This window comes from Crocodylus siamensis, chromosome 1 (genome assembly GCF_052110815.1).
Source record: "Crocodylus siamensis isolate JL-2025a chromosome 1, ASM5211081v1, whole genome shotgun sequence".
In the NCBI taxonomy this organism is placed as follows: Eukaryota; Metazoa; Chordata; order Crocodylia; family Crocodylidae; genus Crocodylus; species Crocodylus siamensis.
In genome coordinates this window covers 260,420,755-260,448,704 of record NC_143395.1, presented here as the reverse complement: position 1 = coordinate 260,448,704, position 27,950 = coordinate 260,420,755, and the positions used below count along the sequence as shown (strand labels likewise).

The 27,950-nt window shown below is 54.3% G+C and overlaps 2 protein-coding genes across 2 annotated transcripts; both read right to left on the bottom strand.

The window, feature by feature from the left end:
* Window positions 1-27,887, bottom strand: LOC149874436 (uncharacterized). Its single transcript, XM_090061653.1, has 8 exons — window positions 27,525-27,887; window positions 26,832-27,044; window positions 26,313-26,402; window positions 25,639-25,811; window positions 24,779-24,905; window positions 23,218-23,334; window positions 19,412-20,848; window positions 1-3,023 (listed from the first exon to the last, which is right to left on the bottom strand). Exons 1-8 carry the CDS (start codon window positions 27,829-27,831, stop codon window positions 1,561-1,563), a joined length of 3,927 nt encoding a protein of 1,308 aa, XP_089917779.1. The 5' UTR covers window positions 27,832-27,887; the 3' UTR covers window positions 1-1,560.
* Window positions 3,175-10,230, bottom strand: LOC149874437 (uncharacterized). The gene is made up of 7 exons (XM_090061639.1): window positions 9,868-10,230; window positions 9,175-9,387; window positions 8,656-8,745; window positions 7,982-8,154; window positions 7,174-7,248; window positions 5,561-5,677; window positions 3,175-3,191 (listed from the first exon to the last, which is right to left on the bottom strand). Exons 1-6 carry the CDS (start codon window positions 10,172-10,174, stop codon window positions 5,651-5,653), a joined length of 885 nt encoding a protein of 294 aa, XP_089917765.1. The 5' UTR covers window positions 10,175-10,230; the 3' UTR covers window positions 3,175-3,191; window positions 5,561-5,650.
* Window positions 27,888-27,950: the final 63 nt, after the last annotated feature.

The window sequence follows — 27,950 nt, the reverse complement described above, 5'->3', positions numbered from 1 at the left end:
GTCATTCAAAAGTCACAAGTTTATTTTCTTAAACACTGTTATGTAGGGAAAGAGAGGAGGCAGATTTATACACTGGGGGGAGGGTATCAGCAGACAGGACAGTTATGGAGATGAAAGACTGTGCTCCAGCATCATAGAATCATGGAAAGTTAGAGTTATGAGGGACCTCAGGAGGTCATCTTGTCCAACCGCCTGCTCAAACCAGGACCAGCCCCAACTAGATCATCCCAGCCAATGCTTTCGCAAGCCAGGTCTTGAAAACTGCCAAGGATGAAATTTCCAACACCTCTCTGGGTAAGCTGTTCCAGTGTTTTTCTACCCTCCAACTGAGAAAATTCTTCCCAATATCTAACCTAAACTTCCCTTGACACAGCTTGAGACCATTGCTCCTCGTTCTGTCATCTGCCACCACTGAGAACAGGCTAGCTCCATCCTCTTTCATGCCCCTCTTCAGGCAGTTGAATGCTGCTATTAAATCCCTCGCCAGACTTCTCCAGACTAAACAAGGCCAGTTCCCTCAGCGTGTCCTCAGAAGTCATGTCCCCTAGCCCCCTCAGCATTGTTGCTGCCCTCTGCTGGACTCCCTCCAATTTATCCACATCCTTTCTGTAATGGGGGGCCCAAAACTGGACACAGTACTCCAGATGTGTTCTCACCAGTGCTGAATAGAGAGGGATAATCACTTCCCTTGACCTGTAAGCTGTTACACTTCTTGGCAACTAAGGCATACTGCTACCTCATATTCAGCTAATAGCCCATTGTAATCCCAAGAGCCTTTTCTGTGGGATCGGTTACTAACCACTTGTAGTAGCTCCTACAGGACACTCATGGAGCCAAAGGGCTTTAGCAATAGCAGAGAAGCCTCAGTATTCCCAAAGGGAGATTACAACATGCTGCGTTTCACTCAGAGGATGCTTTTATATTGTCCCCACTCAGAGAATGGCATGAAGGGAAGGAAGGCACAGCGGGGCGGGCAGAGTACGGGAGCAGCTCACACTTGGCGATGCAGTTCTGATGAGGGGCTGAGAAGCAAAACCTGAGAAACTGGGCTGATGGGGTGGCAGTAGCAGTTTCCTACAGACCCCGACAGGCATTTGCAGGCCTGGGAGAGGGGTGATGCCATGGGGAGGAAAGGTATGGTCACGGTGGAAGGTAGGGAATGGGTCCCTAGCAATAAATGTCATCCCTCCTGTAACTCGAGCCTCACATACAAGAAACCTGGGACCAGGCAGAAAGTCGAAGCTGGGAGTCAGCCAAAGAGTCCCTGGATCTTATTTGGAGTCAGCTGTGTTTGGGAGGGCACCTGTTGTGAAGGCCCTTCTCCTGCTAGAAGCACTGGCTGCTTTTAGAGAATGAGGGGAATGGTACAGGCTCCAAGGCTGATGGAGAGATCTCCTCAGAGGTTTCCCCAGCATCTGGGCTGGTCTCTGCCTGAGGTGTTTCCTTTTAACTCCTCACCTGCATCTAACCTGGGGGGCCATCCTTGTTTCCCTGGTTGCAGACACTGCTAAGTGCTAGGCAGGTATGCATCCCCAAGCCCTTCCAGTACTGCATACAGAGTTATGGACAATCCCGGATAGGGATACACTGGTGCTGGGCCAGTTTGGAGGCGTGAAGGAAGCACTTCCTGCACTCTGAGCACTGATGTGGTTTCTTCCTTGTATGGATGAGCTGGTGCCGTGACAGGTCAAAAGATCGGGTGAAACTCTTCCCACACTCAGAGCACTGATATGGCTTCTCCCCCACATGGGTGAACCAGTGTTTGGTCAGGCTGGACAAAAGGATGAAGCTCTTCCCACACTTGGAGCACTGATGTGGCTTCTCCCCTATGTGGATAAGCTGGTGCTGGACCAGATTGGAGGAACGGTTGAAGCTCTTCCCACACTCCGAGCACCGATGTGGCTTCTCCCCTGTGTGAATAAGCTGGTGTTGAGCCAGGGTACAGGATCGGTTGAAGCTTTTCCCACACTCTGAGCACTGATGTGGCTTCTCTCCCGTATGGATGAGCTGGTGCTTGGTCAGTTGGCAGGATTGGGTGAAGCATTTCCCACACTCCGAGCACTGATGTGGCTTCTCCCCTGTGTGGATAAGCTGGTGCCGGACCAGAGAGGAAGACAGAGTGAAGCTCTTTCCACACTCAGAGCACTGATACGGCTTCTCCCCCGTGTGGACAAGCTGGTGCCGGGCCAGGTTAGAGGATCGTTTGAAGCTTTTCCCACACACCGAACAGTGATATGGTTTCTCCCCCATGTGGACAATCCAGTGTTGGATCAGGTAGGAGGATTGTGCAAAGCTCTTCCCACACTCCGAGCACCGATGTGGCTTTTCCCCCGTGTGAATAAGTTTGTGCTGCGACAGGGCAGAGGAGTGGGTGAAGCTCTTCCCACACTCTGAGCACCGATGGGGCTTCTGTCCTGTGTGCATTAGCTTGTGCTGACCCAGGGCAGAGGAGTGGGTAAAACTCTTCCCACACTCTGAGCACTGATGTGGCTTCTCCCCTGTGTGGATAAGCTGGTGCTGGGCCAGGTAGGTGGATCGGGTGAAGCTTTTACCACACTCCGAGCAGTGATATGGTTTTTCCTCCTGGTGGACGAGCCAGTGCTTGGTCAGGTAGGAGGATTGTGCAAAGCTCTTCCCACACTCGGAGCACTGATGTGGCTTCTCCCCCGTGTGGACAAGCTGGTGCAGGCCCAGAGCAGAGGATCGGGTGAAGCTCTTCCCACACTCTAAGCATCGATGTGGCTTCTGCCCTGCGTGAATAAGCTTGTGCTGAGCGAGGCCGGAGGAGTGGGTGAAGCTCTTCCCACACTCTGAGCACTTATGTGGCTTCTCTCCTGTGTGGATAAGTTGGTGCCGGACCAGGTAGGTGTATCGGGTGAAGCTTTTCCCACACTCCAAACATCGATATGGTTTCTCCCCTGTGTCGACTAGCTGATGCCAGGCAAGGCTAGAGGATCGTTTGAAGTTTTTCCCTGCCCCTTCTCCACTCTCACACTCAACCGGAGATGGTCCCTGGTTCTTTGCTGTGTTCTGCTTTTGGGGCCTCTCCTGACTCTTGTACCGTTGCTCCTTCTCAGGTCTCAGGTAATCCATCTCATCGAAGTTCCCTGGGGAAGTCTGTATTGGCTCCAGGTCTGCAGACCCTTCCACAGGATGCTGATCCTCAGCTCTGCTCAACAGCCAGGCACTTCCTGCATGGGGAAGGGAAACTCCAAATTAGTCCCTACCCTGCTGGCAAAGGGCACACACTGCTATTCCTTCTGCTGGGATGGGCTTTAAAGCAGGCACGGACCTTCCCATTTGTGTTCTCTTAAGAAAGCAAGGTCTTCCTGCCAAAACCCCAAGTGTTGGGGGTGAAGGAGGGGCAGGTCCCCATGCTGAGCTAATGTTCCCTACTCAGTGGAGTTCAGAGCCAGACTGAGTTTCTGGCCCTGTCGTCCGTACCCTGTTGTCTGTACCATGCCCCCATGGAGCTTTCCTCTGCTCACGGGATCCAGGCAGCCTCCATGTCACAGCAGTCTTCAAAAGGTCTTAGGTTGTGGCATAAACCTGAACCTGGACTCTCTGCTGAGTCTCAGGCTTTGTGACACTGAAGGCCCCAGAGAGGAAACAAGAAGGGGGCAATTCTCATGTATACCATGGGGAATACACTTCCCCCACAACCTGAAATCTTGTGAATCCCATCCATGCCATGGAGCCATTTAATGTAGCCTGAAACCATGCTGAAACTCTTCCTGGGTTCCAGGTCAACCTCAACCTCAACAGAAGCAGCCAGAGACAGCCTCAACTTCTTTCTTGTCCAACAGGAATGGCTACACAGAGTCTCTGTATATCATACTGATTTCAGCTGGGGACTACAAATCCCATCATACCCTGGGACAGCGTGTTACAGAGGTATGGCTACCTTGAGCTGGGGAACGAACTCTTACATTCCTGAGTGAAGAAACTTAAGATCACGGCAGCCCAGAGAAGCCATATATGAGATGAAAAACCAAGACAGCAAACCTGATTATCTCCTAACATTTGTCATTAGATGGAGAAGAAGGGAACAGCTGCTTGTCTCCCCATCACTGAATATCGGAGAGTGGGAACAACCTGCCTGTACGCATAACAGCAGGAGTGGGGAAAATACAGGCCGCAGGACTGATCCGACCTGCGGAGGACTTTTGTCTGGCCCGCGGCAGGTTCCTGGGTTCTGCCTGGCCGAGGCGTGGCCCAGCTCTGGGCATGCAGCGAGGCAGGCGCGGCTCTGTAGCTGGGTTGTATTTCTAGGCAGTCTGAGTGGCAGCTACTCCTTCTGGCTGCCGCCAGCCCCATGGCAGCAACAGCACACACTGCCCTGACCCTGTGCCCCCCACGCCAGCTGCAGGCTCGCCCGTTCGGGTTGGGCAGAGGCAGCACAGGAGAGAAACTGCTGCTCAGCATGGGGCAAAAGCAGCTCCTCCCACTCTTGTCGCTGGTGCTTCCAGGGCTGCCAAGTCTCCACTGCATCACCACCACCTCCGAGCTGCCCGGGGGGCAGCCGTGGCAGCACAGAGCAGAAGCAGAGTGGCCCAACATGAGCTCCAAGTGGTTGCACCAGAAAGCACCAGCAGTGGGACTGGGAGGGACTGCTTTTAGCCTGTGCTGAGCAGAAGTTTCTCTCCCATGCTGCTACTGATGAGCCTGGGCTGCAGTGCCAGTTCTGGGCTTGCGCCTCGGGGCCGAGCAGCAGCAGCAGCAGCAGCAGGAGGAAGAAACTGTTGCTCATTGTCAGCCAGAAGTGGTTTGTTTGCTTTTTTGCCACTAGGCAGTTTTTGGTGTGGCCGCCTAGACCTTGCGCCATGCCAGGCTGCCCTGCAGCTCTGTCACCACTGCCTCTGGGCTGTCCTGCTTCTGCCTCACTGCTGCTCATCCCAGAGGGAAAAACCCACAACTGGCACGGGGCACGTGGCGTTCGGGCTGCAAGCGCTGATCCCTATGCAACTGCAGGGCTAGGAGCAGTAGCGTCAGCAGCCGGAAGGAGCTGCACGAGTCACGCTGCATGCCCAGGGGTAGTAGAATGCTACAAGGCTAGGCAGAACGGGCACAGCCCGCGCTGGGGCTGCACACTGTTGGCAGTGGGAGGGAAGGGACCACAGGGTGCACAGGCTCTGGGCTGTTGTGGGGTGAGGGCTCCCATGCACACCCCACATACCCTTGAACCCATCCCTGCAAACCCCACAACCACCCCCCCGCCCCGCACACACAATCACACATGCCACAAATACCATGTCTACACATACTCACCCCCCACACTCTCACCTGCATGTCTCCGGGAGAAGCCCCACTCACTGCTCCACGCGCACGCCACGCGGAGCCCACAGCTCCCCATACCCACCCACACCCCCCCAAACTCCACTCACATGCACACAACCCCAGTGACCCTCCCCCATCCACACCTCCCACATACCGACGCACACATCCACACATACCCCAACACCACACAGCACCCTGGAACGGTGACACAGGGCAGCCCTGCAGTTGGAGGGCATGGGGCTTTACTGACAGCAGTCGGGTAGAGCGGACAGCTACAGCTCACCTGGCAGCAGGTCCTCTGATCTTGAGAGTTCTCCACGGTCCTCATCATCACAGACCCAGAGCTCCACCTGTCCTTGCTGGATGCTGCAGATTAGGGCAGGTGCGAGACCTCGATATCCTGTTTGGGCAGTCATTAAAGAGTGTTTGTGTCTGGGTACTGGATGCAAAATAACTACCTGAGATTTGGGGAAGGGATCCAATGAACTCAAGGTATTTACTACAGCCTGGATGGACAAGGGAGAAGGGGCATTTAAGGTGAAAGAGACGGCACTGCAGGGACAGGCCTTCAAGAGATAATGGTCCTTGTCACCCAAGGATGGATAACTTCTATCTTATCAGTGGAATTCCAGGAAAAGGAGTGGAAATGAGCTTACTCTCAGTGAAGGTTTAAAGTGAGGACTTGAGGCAGTGGAAAGAGTACCTGAGAGGTAGCTGACAATGAAACTTTTTCCTGGGAGACAGAGTCATTCGTCATCACCAGGATCACAAAAGGATGATTTCCTGATAACTGTAGCTGCAACTGAGCAATCATCCCATCCACTGGGAGGATCATACCAGGAGGGGAGATGAGTGCACAGGTTGGCAAGTACTACAGGGTTTAACATAAAGATCCTGGCAGTCATGGATACAGACAAAGGAAGACCGAAGGAGACACATTTCACATCATGTGAAAGGCCATAATATAGAAATGGTCTATATGGTCTTTGCTGAGCTCAAGAAAACACTGAAGAACTTTCCTAAGAAAATCTTCTGGGGGAAAGGGAGGGAAAAGAAAGCATCACAGAAGTAAACTGACCGGGTAAAAGGTAAGTACCTCAACCCAACTCACAAACCAGAACAAGCCCCTGTTCTGGATATCCTCTGGAAATGAAAACATGTTTTTACTAGGTCCTGCAGCTAGCCCACTTCTTTTTTATCACAGTGATGGATGGGCATCTGATCTAGACAGAGATTTTAGCAAGAGCACAAGAAAACTTGAGAATGGCAGCAGGAACTTGAGAGCACAGGTCTTAACAAAAATACAGCAAATGAGCTGAGGTGAGGAATTGCACCATCCCCTTGTTGTAGCAGCAGAGGCTGACAAGACTTTCTAGTAATTTCTCCTGGATCTTAACGAGAGGTGAAAGGGGATTTAGATATCACAGAGCCAAGCACGCTAGGGTTGTTAATGTGTTTGGAGAGGACACGCTAGGCCAGACCGGGAGGAAATCAGAATTATTCCCCAAAGAACAACTTTAGAGCATTTATGTACAATGAACTGGAGATGATATGAACACGCTGAAAAGGAAAAGGGAGATCATATTGCCAAGTAACTGCTGCATCTTGAAGAACCAGGAGTTACACGAATGGGGAAGACGCAAGTGAAGCTGGCTGGATCAAATGAAGGCGGACATATCAGTATGAAATGCGAGAGTGGTCTGATCACTGACAGAGGAGTGGGGAGGAGGTGGATTTAAACCTGCAGGCAAAGTTCACAAGGATGAGACTGGTGATACAGGGAGATGACTATAAAACTTGAGTGTTCACATAGCCACAGGGAGAAGCAAGAACCAGATCTATACCCAGGGAAATGAGAGCTTGGTAATTCTTCAGCATCTGGTCCTGGTAAAGCACCTTGTCTTCATCTTCCAGCAGCTCCCATTCCTTCCGTGTGAAATACACAGCCACGTCCTCAAACGCCTCCCAGACCTGCAGTAAAACGTGTCACGCCATCAGTATCTCCTGTTCCAGCTGCTTCCAGCCCCTACAGCCCTGTCTAGAATCACTCCGTTCTCCAACTAACTGCAATCTTAGCCATGACAGGTAAAGGTGCACAGCTCCCCAGTCTTCAGCTGAAATGTGATGCGGATGCAGCTGGGGATGCAGGAGTTCGCGTGTCGGCTCTAGCCTAGCTCATCGCGTTTTATTTGCTCAGGCATGCAGGCAGGGGATTGTGGCCCTGCCCCACCTCATTGCAGCGGTAAAAGCCTGGGCTGAAGCAGAGGCAGAGCCGCAATCCCTGCCGGGAGCATGCAGGCTATAGATTGAAGCTCTGCCCTGGTTCTGGAAAATGCTGTCAGCATCGCAAGATCCCAGGGGCTCCTGAGCAGCCCCCTCCTGTGCCAGCATGGCTGGGGCTGGTCTCCGTGGCAACCCCAGCCTACAGCTTTCACAGCACAGCTGTGGCTGGGGTCTCCATGGAGACTGGTCCCAGCCACGTGGGCAGGGGCTGCTGGGAAATGGAGTCCAGCTGCCGAACGGATCAGCTATTTTGCTCACCCCTGTGCTATAGCCAGCTTGGTGTGTTGGCAGCCTCAGTCACCACAGGCTTGATGCTCTTCAGGTCTCTCCACTCCCCAAGTTCTTTACGGCACTCCTGGCTCCTCTTGTGCTCCCCGCCAACTGTGCTTCCAAACCCACCTGAACCAGGTGCCTTGCTTACCTCCAAGCTGGCCTCCTGCTTTGGAGGCCTGTCCTGCCGCTTCTGCACTTGAGCTCCATGATGCTTGAGCCAGGCCCCCTGCTCCAATCTCCCTGGGGAAATGCTCTGCAGCTCCAGCTTTACAGGCCCCTCCTTGGGAGCCTGCTGCTCAGCTCTACTCACGGTCCCAGCAACTACAGGGTAGGGAAGACAATGTACAGGTTAGCCCTGGTGCTGCTGACATGGGGAATATCCTCATAGCCGCCTGGACTGGCTTGGGACTAAGGCAAATGGACGATTCAGCGTGTGGAAGAGGGGGAGAAGGAAGACTCAAAATCCTCCAGCTCTGTCTAACAGACCTCCTCAGGCAGGCAGCGGGAGATAAGCCCCAATAACTCTGTTCCAGAGTGGGATGGTGATCACAGCATCATGTCAGAGCCTTCAGGGACATCGCTCCCTGGCAAAGCAGCTCGAGGGATGTTGGAGCTGTATCAGCAGCACAGGTTAAGGGTGGGGGAGGGGAAATGCAAGGTCAGTCTTCTCAAGGGCACGTGAAATGATTCCAGGCCTGCTGGGAGATCAAGAACCGCTCATCTGTGGGGCGCTGACCCCATCAAAATGGTCTGCAAGACAGCTTTCTCCACTGAGGGATGGTGCCTCCTGCTGCTGGAAAGGGGACAACCACCGCTACTTACCTGCTCCTGGGATAGGGCCTTGTCTGGGGCACCACCCTGAGGAGCTTTCAACTACTGACAGGTCCCAGGTCCCCTTGGTTTCAGGACACTCTGCAACAGGACAGAGCCCTCCGTTAGTTGTACTGGAACCAGCGAGAGCACACTGGGAAGTCTCATTTCCCCGTCACCTGCACCAGCCCTTTATCAGGCACAGAGGACTCACGGGGGCATGAGAAAGGGACCAATGAACGTGGACTGTTGGAACGTGAATCATAATCACTGATTATGACCACGGCAGCACGACAAGGCCCAAGCAAGACAAAGCCTCTCTGCGCTGGGTGCTGCACACACGCTGTGAGGAAGATCAGGGACCCCCAGCCTGTCCCAGCCTGACCACAGCTCTGTCCCAGCCCAGCCATGTAATTACAAACCTTGAAGCCCCGTCACGGGCAGGGGCAGATATTCAAGCCTCTCCTCCTGCACGCAGGGCAGACACTCGGGCACCCAAACCCATGTGGAGGCTTCCACCCTATAACTCACTTGACTTCTGGTGGGGCAAGGGCTCTTCTCGGGGGGCGTCAGGTGGCTTGTCCAGAGGCCTTGGGATTTTCATCTCTCCTGACTCTTCCAGAGGCCTGTCCACACAAGGGGCATTTGGCTGCTCTGGCCAGGAATGACCAGGTTTCTGCAGTGTCCCAGTGGGCTGCATCTTGTCTGTGAGGGCAGTTCCTTCACCGTCCCACTCACTGTAACCTGGGGATCAGATAAACGTGTCACTGGGGAGCCTGGATCTGGGACAGACAGGGCTGGGAAGGAACATCTGTCCATTGCCCCCACAGCACCCACTCCCTCCCCCTCAGCACCTGGAGGGTGCACAGCTCCTCCTGCCCAGCCCCACACATCACCCAGGGCCTCTTCCCACACAGACCCCCATGGACATGGGGCAGGGCCCAGAGCCCCGTTCCCAGCTGGGACTCGGCTCAGGTCCCAGGACAAAGCCCCGCTGACCCCACCCCACCTTCCTCCAAGCGGCCCCGCACAGGCTGCAGAGAAAGCAGCCCCAGGCTCTGCCCAGCGCTCCCATGACAGGCTGACCCCAGCCCCGTGGCACTCTGCCCCTGCCTGCCCCCAGCCCCAGGCCCGCCCCGCACCTCCCCCTGCTGTTGCGACCTCCCCAACCTGCCTGGGTGTCCCAGGGGTGAGGGTCACCGGCCAAGGGGAAGGGGCACACACACAAGTGCACGGGGGTCCCGGGAACTTCAGCGTACACTTGGAGGGCAAGTGAAAAGGCAGCGGTCAGTACCGCTGGGGCGCAGACCAGAGTCCCCTGCCCGCCTCCGGCGGCGTCCCCAAAACCAGCCTTCAGCGCAGAGTCGCTCGATGCCGGGCTGCGGGTCGGGGCCCAGGTGCCGTCGCTCCGGGGCTCCTCTCCCCAGCAGGCCAGCACCGAGCAGGCGCCATCGCCTCCACGTGTGTAGCCACCTCGTCCTCGTCCTCCTCCCCCAAGCTGCTCTGAGGTTTGCAGCGCAGGGTGTCTCATCACTTCCTCTTCCCGCGCCTGGGTGCCTCTGGGATTTGTAGTCCGTGGTCGGTCAGCCCAAGGCTGCTCTCCTCCTGCCACACACCGCGCATTACGTTACACACTGCACACGCTACTCTCGTTTCTCCTCAGGGGCCCGCAGCTCCCTGAGCGTCCTCTTCCCCCCGGATCCTGCAGCTTCTGTGGCCAGGCCTCCCCCGTGCCTCAGTTTCCCCCCCCGAGTCCTCCAGCCCCCCTTGCCGGCTTACCTCCGAGTCCTGCAACCCCCGTGCCTGCTTCCCCCAGTGAGCCCAGCAGCTCCCTGAGCCTCCGGTTCCTCCCAGCAGCCTCCAGGCCCGGGCCTCAGTTCCTCAATGAGCCCGCCAGCCTGTGCCTCAGTTTCCCAGACCCAACCACCATGCCCCAGTTTCCCCGGGTCTCAGGTCCCCTCCCTACCATCCCTCAAGGCCTCGCGCCTCCGTTTTCCCTGAACCCTCCAGCCCCTGTGCCTCAGTTTCCCAAAGGGCCTTTCAGCCCCCACACCTGTCTCCCACCCTGCCCTGCTTCCTCGTGCCTGCCCCCCCCAGGACCCCAGCAGCTCCCCGCACCTCACTTTCTGGCTGGGGCTGGCGTCAGCCCGGCAGGGCGTTGGTGCTTTTTCCTTGCGCTCTCCTCAGTGCACCAGGCCCGCTGGGACCTCTGGAGCAACAGGGCGTGAGCAGTGCGTGCTCGGAGCGGCTGGGAACATGGACGTTCCATCCCCATCGGGCCACAGCACCGAAGTCCTCAACGTTGAAACGGCACAAACTGGACGTGCGCTGAGGCGCCCGGGGCTGGGAAGGCCCTGCCTGCTGTCACGCACTAACTGAGAAAACTGACTGTCCCCTAATTGTGGGTCTAGGCTTGGAGAAAGGGGTCCCGCTGGCAGACAAGCTGTGGGGTCTTGCCTCTGGAAAAGGCTGAGCAATCCTGGGGGAGGGGTAACAGAGCAGGGGCTTGTCCGGGGCCAAGCAGGAGGGAGACTCAGGCCACAACCTTGTTGCAAGGGAGACAGTGTCTGTCCTAGGATGACAGCTTTGTAGGCCGGCTGATTGAGATGGGACTGGAGGCAGGAGCGTGGGATGGGGAACCCCAAACAGTTTTACTCTGCGCGTGAGAAGCAGATCGAAAGCACAACCCTTCCAGCCCTGCTGCTCTGGGGCTCGAGAGCCTGCAGATGATGCCAAAAGGGCCTTTTCTAGCGTCCCCTCTCTCCGGAAGGAGGCTCCAGCAGAGCTGGGAAGCAAAGCGGAGGTGGGCCCAGCACCCCGAGGAGAAGCACTGGGCAGCTAAGACTCGAGAAAGGGGATTTTGCTCCAAGCTTCAAACCCACAAATAAGGGGCAGCCAGATGGGGATTTGGTACCCCCTATCTGCCACCAAGGCCAGGGCTGGGACTTTCTGTCCGCAGATGGTGGTGCAGTGCCGGATCGTGCCTGGCTCTGCCAAGGGTCTGTGCCATTCCAGGCACAATGAAGCCAGTCCTAACTGGGCCTCTGGCTTCCCCAGAGTCCAGGGCTGATGACATCTGTTCTTCTTCCTAGATGGCAGTGACTGGTACCAGCTTAGTCCCAGGCTTCTGGCAGGTGTTGAGATGAGAGATCTGCTGCTGCATCAACTATCACTCTCTGACTCCAACCACGGAGCCAGTTCCCCAACCGTTGGACTGTAAGGCTGTTGAGGCTGCTGTTCCCCAATTTTACCTTGAGGAGATCATGGGAGACCCAGTCAAAGGCCTTTTGGAAATCCAAATATATGATGTTGGGAGGGTTTCTGAGGGGAAGGGGGTTGTGGGACCACAAGGAGCAAGTTGGGGGTGCTGTGCCCCAAGGGGCTGTGAGGGAGGGTGTGGGGTTGTGGAGGATGCTTGGGTCTGTGTGGTAATAGGGCGTTGAAGGTGCTGGCACCAAGACAGACTGGGGTAAGTGAAGGGTGTGGGCCTGCAATGAGGTGCTGAGGATGGCTCAGTGGGGTCCAGGGTTAGGGGCCTGTGCTGATGAAGTCTGCTGGTGGGGCCATGAGGAGCAGGGTCAGACTCTGTGTGGAATGAGGGGTGCCTCAGGCTCAAGCATGATGGGATGGGGCTGAGCGCTGGGATAGACAGGACAACAGGGGTTGGAGTAGAGCTGGAGGCAGCTGCGGGGGCTGTGTCCATGTGCATAAGGCAGGGATGGCACCTGGGCAGGAAGAAGGGGGCATCTATGGCTTCCTGTGGGGCTGCAGTGGCAGGTAGTCTGTGGCTGGCTTGGGGTAACAAGTGCGGTGCCCTGGACTAGGTGCTGCCCGCCGGAGATGGCCACAGCTCGCAGTTCTCCTGGACTTTCTGGGCTCTGAGACCACAAAATGGAGCCCCTGGCCCTATCCTAGCAATGAGGCTTCCTGCTCCTGTTCAGCACTGAGGATTAGGCATCACGTGATGGGATGATGCTCCCACTTCTGTCCACCAGCAATCCCACAGCCTGGGTGGTCAACCTCACCCCTTGGCAACTGCTCAGCTGCTCTTTTACCCTATTCCCAGAGCTGGGAGAGAAGCCAGGTGCCCTGGTCTCTGGCTTACCTGCTCTGACCACCCTGCCCAGCTCATCACTGTCTACCCAGAAGTCTGTTGTCTCAACTGAGTGGTCCCATAAGGAACCTGTGGGGATTGTATGGAGGTGCCTGGGTCTGCACAGAGATGCAGCCAGCTCTGGGGTGCAGCAACTGGGAACAGCCCCAGCTGGCGCAGCACAAGGCAGGCTTATGGGGTCAGGGATGTGGCCAGCACTGGGGCTTTTCAGCTCGGAGCATGGCCAGCGGGCCTTCCAGCTCTGAGGCCCAAGACCCTTGATCCCAGCCTACACCTCACCCCACAGTCTCCGGGGGGGCAGGTCTGATGGATGGCAAACTTGGCCGGAGCCAGGTCCCATGCCCTGACCACTGCCCTTCTGCCATTGGTGTCCAGCTCTTGGGCTGCCTGCTGCTCATCACACCACTCTAGGGTGGGAACAGGAGGACAGATGCTTCATAGGCCCAGAATGAGCTTGTTTGGGCCATGAGCTGGAGCAGTCCACCTGGCAGTCCCTCAACCACTGCAGCATCTCTGCTGCATCTCTAAGAGGTGCCTAAAGGAGATCCTGTCCCCCTACCCCAGCCAATAGACAGCTCATTGTAAAGATCTGTCCTGCAGCCAGCTTAGACCTGGGATGGAGCAGGGCCTGTTTTGTGGGGGGGGCAGAAGGAGCCTCATGACAGAGCCTCAGGGGCTGACAAAACCCCACTGTCCTCCATGCTTGTCCCCTTTCTCGTAAAATCTGTGGCTCTGTCAGTCATTCCTGGGGCTCTGCAGCTTTGGTCGGGACCTCTTGCAGCCCATGGCAATGATCGGGGTCTCACTGGGCCTAGCGATGCCTGTGTTCCATGCTGGGGTGACTGCATTGCGGTGCTCAGAGCCTGGACCACATGGTGTCATGGGAGGATAGATTGAAGTTACCCTTCCGTCTGTGCCAGAAGGCCTGGGAGGTTTTGTTCTGAAATGATGGAAGCACAAAAAGAATAGCAAGAGACCAATGTGGCTGCACAAGGAGCTTCCAGGATATGTCTAAAGCAAAGGGAAAGTGAACAGGCATTGGAAGAACAGGCAGGTCACCAAGGATGAGGATTAGGAAATAGCAAGAACCTGGAGGGACAAAGCCAGGAAGGTAAAAAGAAAGACCAAGCTGCACCTGGCAAGGGAAATTAAGGATGACAAGAATATGTTCTCTAAATCTGTTGGCAAGAAAAGAAGGATCAAGGAAGCTGGGTCCTCTGTAAGAAGTCTGGGAAAACTCCTAACCAAAGATACAAAGAAGGCAGAGCTACCCAACAGCTACTTTGCTTCAGTCTTAACAAAGAAGTGAAGCTGCAGCCAGACACTTAAGAAGGATTATTTGGATAAAGAAGGGGGCAGCTGAAGGAGGAGAAAACAAAAGAGATGGTCAGAGGGCTTTTGTTGGGTCTGAATAAATTTAAGCCAGCAGAGCTGGATGAGCTCCATCCCAGGGTCCCAAAGGAACTGGCAGAGATTTTGGACCCGTTGGCAATGCTCTCCATGAAGTTGTGGGAGACGCAGCAGGTACCAGAGAACTGGAAAAGGGCCAATGAAGTTCCCCTCCTTAACAAGGCAAGGATGAGGACCCAGGGGACTACAGACTGCTTAGTCTCACCTCAATACCTGGGAAATTAGTGAAGCTGATCAAGGAAGGCCTGGGGGAGGAAAGGCTGATTGCAAGCTGGCAGCATGGTTTTATGAAAAGCAGATTGTGTCAGGTAAACCTGATCTCCTTGTTTCACAATGTAACTACTTGAGTAGATGTAGGGGATGCTGTGGATATCATGTGTAGGGATTTCAGCAAGGCTTTTGATGAGCTCCCACATGACCTTCTAAACAAATTGGAGAAATGTGGGCTTGGTACAAATACCACAAGGTGGATAGATAACTGGCTCAATAGCTGTAAGCAAAGGGTAATCTTAATGGGTCTATATCAGAACAGCAGGTTTCCAATAGATTGCCACAGGGGTCTGTCCTGGTCCTGGAGCTGTTCAGCATGATTATTAATGATTTGGATGCTGGCATAGAAAGCTTCCTGAGCAAGCTTGTGGAGGAAACATGGAAGGATTGTGAACACTTTGGAGGATGTGAGTGCAATTCTGAAGGATCTAAACAGATTGTAAAGTTGGGCTGCATCTGGCAGGATGAAGTTGAACGCAGATAAATGCAAGGTGCTACACCTCAGAAGGAACAATCAAAAACACAAATACAAAATGGGGCACATCTGGCTGGATGGCAGCTCTATGGAAAAGGATCTGGGAGTCTTGGTAGATCACAGAGTCAATACAAGGCTTCAGTATGATACAGCTGTACAAAAGGCCAATGCAGGTTTGGGCTGCATCAATAGAAGTATGAAGTGCAAGATGTGGGAAGTGATAGTGCCTTTCTACTCAGTACTGGAATGGCCTCATCTGGATACTGTGTGTGGTTCTGGGCTCTATATTTTAAAAGGGACATGAAGAAGTTAGAGAGGGTCCAGAGGTGGGCAACAAAGATGGTTAAAGGCTTGGAAAGCAAGTCATACGAAGAGAGTCTGAAGGAGCTGGGCATGTTCTGCTTGTGGAAAGGGCACTTTAATAGGGGATGTGGTAGCAGTCTGCAAATACCTGAAGGGCTGCAATGTAGAAGAGGGAAAGCATCTTTTCTATCTCACTGAAGAGAGGATGACACAGACCAATGGCCTGAAGTTGTAACAAAGTAAATTTAGACTGGATATCTGGAAAATCTTCACTGTGAGAATAGTGAGGCAGTGAAATAGATGCCTAGGGAAGGTGTGCACTCTGCATCACTGGAGATGTTCAAGAAGTGGTTGAACAGGTACTGGTTAGGGATGATCTTGGTGTAGAGATGCCTATTTTCTACCATGAATATTCCCCAGGCTTCTAGGCTCTGTTGGATGCTGCCTCTCCCCTCACCACCTTTTTTTCTGCTATATGGATCAGAGGGGTTTTAAGCCTCCCCAGAGGCATCGGGTGTTGGCTAAAGTTAAGGCTGGGACTTTAACTGGGGCTGGCCAATCCTCTGCCTAGGGTCAGACAAAATGCCATATTTGGGGTCAGGAAAGAATTTTACCCCATGTTTAGATTGGTATGGACTGTGGGGTTCTTGTCTTCCTCTGAAGTGGGAGGGGGGTCTGGCCATCTGCCATGGAGCTCTTCAGTATACAGTACAGCAGCAACATTTTAGAGGAAGACATTGGCAGCCATGTCTTCCCTGCTTTACCTGTGGCAGATCAAGGCATCAGGTCTACATTGTATCAGGGTTAAGGACAGTCTTATGTACAGTTCAGATGATGCTAGTATGGGATGGTTTGGATAGGGCTGATCCTGCCTCAGGCAGGGGGCTGGACTAGGTGACCTCTGGTGGTCCCTTCCAGCCTTGCTTATTTATGACTATGACTCAACTCTTCGAGCACTGCAGTCTTGTTCATGATCCTAGGGATAGCCACCCTATTGACTATTCCTGCAACCCTTAACAATACCATTGTTAAATTAATCAAAATCACAGACTGACTCCTGAAACTGCACATGCCGGAAGGCAGAGACTCCTGTGATGGACAGCGGTCATGCAGTACTCAAGACCCACATGGGACAGTGATCTCTGGATTGGGCAGCCAAGATGATACTGGGGGATCACACAAGTCTGCCAGAAAGGGATAAAAGGCAGTGAAGCATGACCCCTAGTGGCGCCCTCTCATCCAGCACCTGACCTACTGAGACAGAGAGACAGAAGCACAAGCAGGTGACCCCCTTCTGAAGACATCACCTTGGAGGAAGGTGACCATTGACAGCAAATCCACAGGGCCTTCGATAAGTAGATATACTAACACCAGTGCTCTCAGAATCACTACAGCAGTTACTATACACAATACTACACACAATACTACATGGGTTTGAATGAGTGTATGTGTGTGCGCACTAAGGTGACAAGTACCACTCATAACTAAGTTTGCATTTATGATTTTATTGGTAACTTCGCATCCTGTCCAATAAACTAGAATTTATGATGATCCTGATAGTTGGTCCTTTATAGCCAACACTTCTTGTGCCAGTTTCTGGGGATGCGGATTGGCAACTAGATTTTTGTCATCTGTAAGAACCTCTACTTTGTGGTCTGGTTCTTCAAAGTATTGCCACCATTTACCCAAAGCCGCTCATGCCGACGTGTTGACAGGTCAAGATCTCAAGATTTCTCTTCTCCTGAGATAAGTTGCAGGACAAGAAGATGCAGGATTTGGTCTAGGCCCTGGCACTGTGAGACCACACCCTTTACAGTGCTAGATGCATCCATTTCTTTCATAGATGACAAGGTGGGGTCTGGACAAGCTAGCAAAGAAGCAGGGGTGAAGGCCCATTTCAGATATTCAAAGGGTCCCTGGGCTGCTACAGGCCAGTAAAACTGGAGGCTTTACTTCACTGGGTGGGAAGAGGGCTATCAATAGATAGCAGTAAACGTGACACTGGCTGCCAGATGTGGGAAGTGCAGCTGGGCTCTAAATTTACCACCTCCAACTTCACCTTCCTCAGCAGGCCGTTGGGGCTCTGGAATCTGAACCATGGGAGGAAGTGGAGGCCTGACCCCATCAACAGGGTCTCAGCTGGACTCTCCCATGTTCCCAGTCACTTGCTGGAGCTGCTGTGGGAGAGAAGCAGACATCTGGCTTTTCTCTTGGCAGCAAATGAGGCTGGCTGCATCCCCACATGGGGCCTGACCCATTTTGGAGAGTGGGGGCCTTTGTGGACGTTGGTGCCTCCCTGTGCTCCTACTCAACCCTGCTCAGAGCCTCAACAAGTGTGGGAACTGCATGTGGGAAGCAGACTTTGAAGTCAGGCCTTCTCAAGACATCAGGGACCTTAACTGATCTGCATCTATGTTCCCCACTTGGAAAGGGATGGTTTGGATTCCAGTTCTTTGACACACACTCCCACACCGACACACATTGCCCCCAAACTCCACCACCCCTTAGATATTCAACAACAGATACATTCAACATTTGTAAAAAAATCTGCCATTCCCTCCCTTCTTTTTGTCAACAAGACAAACCAGCCCTCCTGCCAAACACCTGAGGGTCATTCAAAAGTCACAAGTTTATTTTCTTAAACACTGTTATGTAGGGAAAGAGAGGAGGCAGATTTATACACTGGGGGGGGGGTATCAGCAGACAGGACAGTTATGGAGATGAAAGACTGTGCTCCAGCATCATAGAATCATGGAAAGTTAGAGTTATGAGGGACCTCAGGAGGTCATCTTGTCCAACCGCCTGCTCAAACCAGGACCAGCCCCAACTAGATCATCCCAGCCAATGCTTTCGCAAGCCAGGTCTTGAAAACTGCCAAGGATGAAATTTCCAACACCTCTCTGGGTAAGCTGTTCCAGTGTTTTTCTACCCTCCAACTGAGAAAATTCTTCCCAATATCTAACCTAAACTTCCCTTGACACAGCTTGAGACCATTGCTCCTCGTTCTGTCATCTGCCACCACTGAGAACAGGCTAGCTCCATCCTCTTTCATGCCCCTCTTCAGGCAGTTGAATGCTGCTATTAAATCCCTCGCCAGACTTCTCCAGACTAAACAAGGCCAGTTCCCTCAGCGTGTCCTCAGAAGTCATGTCCCCTAGCCCCCTCAGCATTGTTGCTGCCCTCTGCTGGACTCCCTCCAATTTATCCACATCCTTTCTGTAATGGGGGGCCCAAAACTGGACACAGTACTCCAGATGTGTTCTCACCAGTGCTGAATAGAGAGGGATAATCACTTCCCTTGACCTGTAAGCTGTTACACTTCTTGGCAACTAAGGCATACTGCTACCTCATATTCAGCTAATAGCCCACTGTAATCCCAAGAGCCTTTTCTGTGGGATCGGTTACTAACCACTTGTAGTAGCTCCTACAGGACACTCATGGAGCCAAAGGGCTTTAGCAGTAGCAGAGAAGCCTCAGTATTCCCAAAGGGAGATTACAACATGCTGCGTTTCACTCAGAGGATGCTTTTATATTGTCCCCACTCAGAGAATGGCATGAAGGGAAGGAAGGCACAGCGGGGCGGGCAGAGTACGGGAGCAGCTCACACTTGGCGATGCAGTTCTGATGAGGGGCTGAGAAGCAAAACCTGAGAAACTGGGCTGATGGGGTGGCAGTAGCAGTTTCCTACAGACCCCGACAGGCATTTGCAGGCCTGGGAGAGGGGTGATGCCATGGGGAGGAAAGGTATGGTCACGGTGGAAGGTAGGGAATGGGTCCCTAGCAATAAATGTCATCCCTCCTGTAACTCGAGCCTCACATACAAGAAACCTGGGACCAGGCAGAAAGTCGAAGCTGGGAGTCAGCCAAAGAGTCCCTGGATCTTATTTGGAGTCAGCTGTGTTTGGGAGGGCACCTGTTGTGAAGGCCCTTCTCCTGCTAGAAGCACTGGCTGCTTTTAGAGAATGAGGGGAATGGTACAGGCTCCAAGGCTGATGGAGAGATCTCCTCAGAGGTTTCCCCAGCATCTGGGCTGGTCTCTGCCTGAGGTGTTTCCTTTTAACTCCTCACCTGCATCTAACCTGGGGGGCCATCCTTGTTTCCCTGGTTGCAGACACTGCTAAGTGCTAAGCAGGTATGCATCCCCAAGCCCTTCCAGTACTGCATACAGAGTTATGGACAATCCCGGATAGGGATACACTGGTGCTGGGCCAGTTTGGAGGCGTGAAGGAAGCACTTCCTGCACTCTGAGCACTGATGTGGTTTCTTCCTTGTATGGATGAGCTGGTGCCGTGACAGGTCAAAAGATCGGGTGAAACTCTTCCCACACTCAGAGCACTGATATGGCTTCTCCCCCACATGGGTGAACCAGTGTTTGGTCAGGCTGGACAAAAGGATGAAGCTCTTCCCACACTTGGAGCACTGATGTGGCTTCTCCCCTATGTGGATAAGCTGGTGCTGGACCAGATTGGAGGAACGGTTGAAGCTCTTCCCGCACTCCGAGCACCGATATGGTTTCTCCCCTGTGTGAATAAGCTGGTGTTGAGCCAGGGTACAGGATCGGTTGAAGCTTTTCCCACACTCTGAGCACTGATGTGGCTTCTCTCCCGTATGGATGAGCTGGTGCTTGGTCAGTTGGCAGGATTGGGTGAAGCATTTCCCACACTCCGAGCACCGATATGGTTTCTCCCCCATGTGGACAAGCTGGTGCCGGGCCAGGTTAGAGGATCGTTTGAAGTTTTTCCCACACACCAAACAGTGATATGGTTTCTCCCCCATGTGGACAATCCAGTGTTGGATCAGGTAGGAGGATTGTGCAAAGCTCTTCCCACACTCCGAGCACCGATGTGGCTTTTCCCCCGTGTGAATAAGTTTGTGCTGCGACAGGGCAGAGGAGTGGGTGAAGCTCCTCCCACACTCTGAGCACTGATGTGGCTTCTCTCCTGTGTGGATAAGCTGGTGCTGGGCCAGGTAGGTGGATCGGGTGAAGCTTTTACCACACTCCGAGCAGTGATATGGTTTTTCCTCCTGGTGGACGAGCCAGTGCTTGGTCAGGTAGGAGGATTGTGCAAAGCTCTTCCCACACTCGGAGCACTGATGTGGCTTCTCCCCCGTGTGGACAAGCTGGTGCAGGCCCAGAGCAGAGGATCGGGTGAAGCTCTTCCCACACTCTAAGCATCGATGTGGCTTCTGCCCTGCGTGAATAAGCTTGTGCTGAGCGAGGCCGGAGGAGTGGGTGAAGCTCTTCCCACACTCTGAGCACTTATGTGGCTTCTCTCCTGTGTGGATAAGTTGGTGCCGGACCAGGTAGGTGTATCGGGTGAAGCTTTTCCCACACTCCAAACATCGATATGGTTTCTCCCCTGTGTCGACTAGCTGATGCCAGGCAAGGCTAGAGGATCGTTTGAAGTTTTTCCCTGCCCCTTCTCCACTCTCACACTCAACCGGAGATGGTCCCTGGTTCTTTGCTGTGTTCTGCTTTTGGGGCCTCTCCTGACTCTTGTACCGTTGCTCCTTCTCAGGTCTCAGGTAATCCATCTCATCGAAGTTCCCTGGGGAAGTCTGTATTGGCTCCAGGTCTGCAGACCCTTCCACAGGATGCTGATCCTCAGCTCTGCTCAACAGCCAGGCACTTCCTGCATGGGGAAGGGAAACTCCAAATTAGTCCCTACCCTGCTGGCAAAGGGCACACACTGCTATTCCTTCTGCTGGGATGGGCTTTAAAGCAGGCACGGACCTTCCCATTTGTGTTCTCTTAAGAAAGCAAGGTCTTCCTGCCAAAACCCCAAGTGTTGGGGGTGAAGGAGGGGCAGGTCCCCATGCTGAGCTAATGTTCCCTACTCAGTGGAGTTCAGAGCCAGACTGAGTTTCTGGCCCTGTCGTCCGTACCCTGTTGTCTGTACCATGCCCCCATGGAGCTTTCCTCTGCTCACGGGATCCAGGCAGCCTCCATGTCACAGCAGTCTTCAAAAGGTCTTAGGTTGTGGCATAAACCTGAACCTGGACTCTCTGCTGAGTCTCAGGCTTTGTGACACTGAAGGCCCCAGAGAGGAAACAAGAAGGGGGCAATTCTCATGTATACCATGGGGAATACACTTCCCCCACAACCTGAAATCTTGTGAATCCCATCCATGCCATGGAGCCATTTAATGTAGCCTGAAACCATGCTGAAACTCTTCCTGGGTTCCAGGTCAACCTCAACCTCAACAGAAGCAGCCAGAGACAGCCTCAACTTCTTTCTTGTCCAACAGGAATGGCTACACAGAGTCTCTGTATATCATACTGATTTCAGCTGGGGACTACAAATCCCATCATACCCTGGGACAGCGTGTTACAGAGGTATGGCTACCTTGAGCTGGGGAACGAACTCTTACATTCCTGAGTGAAGAAACTTAAGATCACGGCAGCCCAGAGAAGCCATATATGAGATGAAAAACCAAGACAGCAAACCTGATTATCTCCTAACATTTGTCATTAGATGGAGAAGAAGGGAACAGCTGCTTGTCTCCCCATCACTGAATATCGGAGAGTGGGAACAACCTGCCTGTACGCATAACAGCAGGAGTGGGGAAAATACAGGCCGCAGGACTGATCCGACCTGCGGAGGACTTTTGTCTGGCCCGCGGCAGGTTCCTGGGTTCTGCCTGGCCGAGGCGTGGCCCAGCTCTGGGCATGCAGCGAGGCAGGCGCGGCTCTGTAGCTGGGTTGTATTTCTAGGCAGTCTGAGTGGCAGCTACTCCTTCTGGCTGCCGCCAGCCCCATGGCAGCAACAGCACACACTGCCCTGACCCTGTGCCCCCCACGCCAGCTGCAGGCTCGCCCGTTCGGGTTGGGCAGAGGCAGCACAGGAGAGAAACTGCTGCTCAGCATGGGGCAAAAGCAGCTCCTCCCACTCTTGTCGCTGGTGCTTCCAGGGCTGCCAAGTCTCCACTGCATCACCACCACCTCCGAGCTGCCCGGGGGGCAGCCGTGGCAGCACAGAGCAGAAGCAGAGTGGCCCAACATGAGCTCCAAGTGGTTGCACCAGAAAGCACCAGCAGTGGGACTGGGAGGGACTGCTTTTAGCCTGTGCTGAGCAGAAGTTTCTCTCCCATGCTGCTACTGATGAGCCTGGGCTGCAGTGCCAGTTCTGGGCTTGCGCCTCGGGGCCGAGCAGCAGCAGCAGCAGCAGCAGGAGGAAGAAACTGTTGCTCATTGTCAGCCAGAAGTGGTTTGTTTGCTTTTTTGCCACTAGGCAGTTTTTGGTGTGGCCGCCTAGACCTTGCGCCGTGCCAGGCTGCCCTGCAGCTCTGTCACCACTGCCTCTGGGCTGTCCTGCTTCTGCCTCACTGCTGCTCATCCCAGAGGGAAAAACCCACAACTGGCACGGGGCACGTGGCGTTCGGGCTGCAAGCGCTGATCCCTATGCAACTGCAGGGCTAGGAGCAGTAGCGTCAGCAGCCGGAAGGAGCTGCACGAGTCACGCTGCATGCCCAGGGGTAGTAGAATGCTACAAGGCTAGGCAGAACGGGCACAGCCCGCGCTGGGGCTGCACACTGTTGGCAGTGGGAGGGAAGGGACCACAGGGTGCACAGGCTCTGGGCTGTTGTGGGGTGAGGGCTCCCATGCACACCCCACATACCCTTGAACCCATCCCTGCAAACCCCACAACCACCCCCCCGCCCCGCACACACAATCACACATGCCACAAATACCATGTCTACACATACTCACCCCCCACACTCTCACCTGCATGTCTCCGGGAGAAGCCCCACTCACTGCTCCACGCGCACGCCACGCGGAGCCCACAGCTCCCCATACCCACCCACACCCCCCCAAACTCCACTCACATGCACACAACCCCAGTGACCCTCCCCCATCCACACCTCCCACATACCGACGCACACATCCACACATACCCCAACACCACACAGCACCCTGGAACGGTGACACAGGGCAGCCCTGCAGTTGGAGGGCATGGGGCTTTACTGACAGCAGTCGGGTAGAGCGGACAGCTACAGCTCACCTGGCAGCAGGTCCTCTGATCTTGAGAGTTCTCCACGGTCCTCATCATCACAGACCCAGAGCTCCACCTGTCCTTGCTGGATGCTGCAGATTAGGGCAGGTGCGAGACCTCGATATCCTGTTTGGGCAGTCATTAAAGAGTGTTTGTGTCTGGGTACTGGATGCAAAATAACTACCTGAGATTTGGGGAAGGGATCCAATGAACTCAAGGTATTTACTACAGCCTGGATGGACAAGGGAGAAGGGGCATTTAAGGTGAAAGAGACGGCACTGCAGGGACAGGCCTTCAAGAGATAATGGTCCTTGTCACCCAAGGATGGATAACTTCTATCTTATCAGTGGAATTCCAGGAAAAGGAGTGGAAATGAGCTTACTCTCAGTGAAGGTTTAAAGTGAGGACTTGAGGCAGTGGAAAGAGTACCTGAGAGGTAGCTGACAATGAAACTTTTTCCTGGGAGACAGAGTCATTCGTCATCACCAGGATCACAAAAGGATGATTTCCTGATAACTGTAGCTGCAACTGAGCAATCATCCCATCCACTGGGAGGATCATACCAGGAGGGGAGATGAGTGCACAGGTTGGCAAGTACTACAGGGTTTAACATAAAGATCCTGGCAGTCATGGATACAGACAAAGGAAGACCGAAGGAGACACATTTCACATCATGTGAAAGGCCATAATATAGAAATGGTCTATATGGTCTTTGCTGAGCTCAAGAAAACACTGAAGAACTTTCCTAAGAAAATCTTCTGGGGGAAAGGGAGGGAAAAGAAAGCATCACAGAAGTAAACTGACCGGGTAAAAGGTAAGTACCTCAACCCAACTCACAAACCAGAACAAGCCCCTGTTCTGGATATCCTCTGGAAATGAAAACATGTTTTTACTAGGTCCTGCAGCTAGCCCACTTCTTTTTTATCACAGTGATGGATGGGCATCTGATCTAGACAGAGATTTTAGCAAGAGCACAAGAAAACTTGAGAATGGCAGCAGGAACTTGAGAGCACAGGTCTTAACAAAAATACAGCAAATGAGCTGAGGTGAGGAATTGCACCATCCCCTTGTTGTAGCAGCAGAGGCTGACAAGACTTTCTAGTAATTTCTCCTGGATCTTAACGAGAGGTGAAAGGGGATTTAGATATCACAGAGCCAAGCACGCTAGGGTTGTTAATGTGTTTGGAGAGGACACGCTAGGCCAGACCGGGAGGAAATCAGAATTATTCCCCAAAGAACAACTTTAGAGCATTTATGTACAATGAACTGGAGATGATATGAACACGCTGAAAAGGAAAAGGGAGATCATATTGCCAAGTAACTGCTGCATCTTGAAGAACCAGGAGTTACACGAATGGGGAAGACGCAAGTGAAGCTGGCTGGATCAAATGAAGGCGGACATATCAGTATGAAATGCGAGAGTGGTCTGATCACTGACAGAGGAGTGGGGAGGAGGTGGATTTAAACCTGCAGGCAAAGTTCACAAGGATGAGACTGGTGATACAGGGAGATGACTATAAAACTTGAGTGTTCACATAGCCACAGGGAGAAGCAAGAACCAGATCTATACCCAGGGAAATGAGAGCTTGGTAATTCTTCAGCATCTGGTCCTGGTAAAGCACCTTGTCTTCATCTTCCAGCAGCTCCCATTCCTTCCGTGTGAAATACACAGCCACGTCCTCAAACGCCTCCCAGACCTGCAGTAAAACGTGTCACGCCATCAGTATCTCCTGTTCCAGCTGCTTCCAGCCCCTACAGCCCTGTCTAGAATCACTCCGTTCTCCAACTAACTGCAATCTTAGCCATGACAGGTAAAGGTGCACAGCTCCCCAGTCTTCAGCTGAAATGTGATGCGGATGCAGCTGGGGATGCAGGAGTTCGCGTGTCGGCTCTAGCCTAGCTCATCGCGTTTTATTTGCTCAGGCATGCAGGCAGGGGATTGTGGCCCTGCCCCACCTCATTGCAGCGGTAAAAGCCTGGGCTGAAGCAGAGGCAGAGCCGCAATCCCTGCCGGGAGCATGCAGGCTATAGATTGAAGCTCTGCCCTGGTTCTGGAAAATGCTGTCAGCATCGCAAGATCCCAGGGGCTCCTGAGCAGCCCCCTCCTGTGCCAGCATGGCTGGGGCTGGTCTCCGTGGCAACCCCAGCCTACAGCTTTCACAGCACAGCTGTGGCTGGGGTCTCCATGGAGACTGGTCCCAGCCACGTGGGCAGGGGCTGCTGGGAAATGGAGTCCAGCTGCCGAACGGATCAGCTATTTTGCTCACCCCTGTGCTATAGCCAGCTTGGTGTGTTGGCAGCCTCAGTCACCACAGGCTTGATGCTCTTCAGGTCTCTCCACTCCCCAAGTTCTTTACGGCACTCCTGGCTCCTCTTGTGCTCCCCGCCAACTGTGCTTCCAAACCCACCTGAACCAGGTGCCTTGCTTACCTCCAAGCTGGCCTCCTGCTTTGGAGGCCTGTCCTGCCGCTTCTGCACTTGAGCTCCATGATGCTTGAGCCAGGCCCCCTGCTCCAATCTCCCTGGGGAAATGCTCTGCAGCTCCAGCTTTACAGGCCCCTCCTTGGGAGCCTGCTGCTCAGCTCTACTCACGGTCCCAGCAACTACAGGGTAGGGAAGACAATGTACAGGTTAGCCCTGGTGCTGCTGACATGGGGAATATCCTCATAGCCGCCTGGACTGGCTTGGGACTAAGGCAAATGGACGATTCAGCGTGTGGAAGAGGGGGAGAAGGAAGACTCAAAATCCTCCAGCTCTGTCTAACAGACCTCCTCAGGCAGGCAGCGGGAGATAAGCCCCAATAACTCTGTTCCAGAGTGGGATGGTGATCACAGCATCATGTCAGAGCCTTCAGGGACATCGCTCCCTGGCAAAGCAGCTCGAGGGATGTTGGAGCTGTATCAGCAGCACAGGTTAAGGGTGGGGGAGGGGAAATGCAAGGTCAGTCTTCTCAAGGGCACGTGAAATGATTCCAGGCCTGCTGGGAGATCAAGAACCGCTCATCTGTGGGGCGCTGACCCCATCAAAATGGTCTGCAAGACAGCTTTCTCCACTGAGGGATGGTGCCTCCTGCTGCTGGAAAGGGGACAACCACCGCTACTTACCTGCTCCTGGGATAGGGCCTTGTCTGGGGCACCACCCTGAGGAGCTTTCAACTACTGACAGGTCCCAGGTCCCCTTGGTTTCAGGACACTCTGCAACAGGACAGAGCCCTCCGTTAGTTGTACTGGAACCAGCGAGAGCACACTGGGAAGTCTCATTTCCCCGTCACCTGCACCAGCCCTTTATCAGGCACAGAGGACTCACGGGGGCATGAGAAAGGGACCAATGAACGTGGACTGTTGGAACGTGAATCATAATCACTGATTATGACCACGGCAGCACGACAAGGCCCAAGCAAGACAAAGCCTCTCTGCGCTGGGTGCTGCACACACGCTGTGAGGAAGATCAGGGACCCCCAGCCTGTCCCAGCCTGACCACAGCTCTGTCCCAGCCCAGCCATGTAATTACAAACCTTGAAGCCCCGTCACGGGCAGGGGCAGATATTCAAGCCTCTCCTCCTGCACGCAGGGCAGACACTCGGGCACCCAAACCCATGTGGAGGCTTCCACCCTATAACTCACTTGACTTCTGGTGGGGCAAGGGCTCTTCTCGGGGGGCGTCAGGTGGCTTGTCCAGAGGCCTTGGGATTTTCATCTCTCCTGACTCTTCCAGAGGCCTGTCCACACAAGGGGCGTTTGGCTGCTCTGGCCAGGAATGACCAGGTTTCTGCAGTGTCCCAGTGGGCTGCATCTTGTCTGTGAGGGCAGTTCCTTCACCGTCCCACTCACTGTAACCTGGGGATCAGATAAACGTGTCACTGGGGAGCCTGGATCTGGGACAGACAGGGCTGGGAAGGAACATCTGTCCATTGCCCCCACAGCACCCACTCCCTCCCCCTCAGCACCTGGAGGGTGCACAGCTCCTCCTGCCCAGCCCCACACATCACCCAGGGCCTCTTCCCACACAGACCCCCATGGACATGGGGCAGGGCCCAGAGCCCCGTTCCCAGCTGGGACTCGGCTCAGGTCCCAGGACAAAGCCCCGCTGACCCCACCCCACCTTCCTCCAAGCGGCCCCGCACAGGCTGCAGAGAAAGCAGCCCCAGGCTCTGCCCAGCGCTCCCATGACAGGCTGACCCCAGCCCCGTGGCACTCTGCCCCTGCCTGCCCCCAGCCCCAGGCCCGCCCCGCACCTCCCCCTGCTGTTGCGACCTCCCCAACCTGCCTGGGTGTCCCAGGGGTGAGGGTCACCGGCCAAGGGGAAGGGGCACACACACAAGTGCACGGGGGTCCCGGGAACTTCAGCGTACACTTGGAGGGCAAGTGAAAAGGCAGCGGTCAGTACCGCTGGGGCGCAGACCAGAGTCCCCTGCCCGCCTCCGGCGGCGTCCCCAAAACCAGCCTTCAGCGCAGAGTCGCTCGATGCCGGGCTGCGGGTCGGGGCCCAGGTGCCGTCGCTCCGGGGCTCCTCTCCCCAGCAGGCCAGCACCGAGCAGGCGCCATCGCCTCCACGTGTGTAGCCACCTCGTCCTCGTCCTCCTCCCCCAAGCTGCTCTGAGGTTTGCAGCGCAGGGTGTCTCATCACTTCCTCTTCCCGCGCCTGGGTGCCTCTGGGATTTGTAGTCCGTGGTCGGTCAGCCCAAGGCTGCTCTCCTCCTGCCACACACCGCGCATTACGTTACACACTGCACACGCTACTCT

Bases quoted from the DNA above. Each gene is read 5' to 3' on its own strand.
- LOC149874436 (XM_090061653.1), bottom strand. From the start codon at position 27,831: ATGAGACACCCTGCGCTGCAAACCTCAGAGCAGCTTGGGGGAGGAGGA. The intron at 27,045-27,524 runs GTGTGTGCCCCT...TCTGATCCCCAG, and splicing joins CGGGACCCCCGTGCACTTGT to GTTACAGTGAGTGGGACGGT. The intron at 26,403-26,831 runs GTGAGTTATAGG...GTCCTGTTGCAG, and splicing joins CTTGCCCCACCAGAAGTCAA to AGTGTCCTGAAACCAAGGGG.
- LOC149874437 (XM_090061639.1), bottom strand. From the start codon at position 10,174: ATGAGACACCCTGCGCTGCAAACCTCAGAGCAGCTTGGGGGAGGAGGA. The intron at 8,746-9,174 runs GTGAGTTATAGG...GTCCTGTTGCAG, and splicing joins CTTGCCCCACCAGAAGTCAA to AGTGTCCTGAAACCAAGGGG. The intron at 7,249-7,981 runs GTAAGCAAGGCA...GTTTTACTGCAG, and splicing joins AGCAGGAGGCCAGCTTGGAG to GTCTGGGAGGCGTTTGAGGA.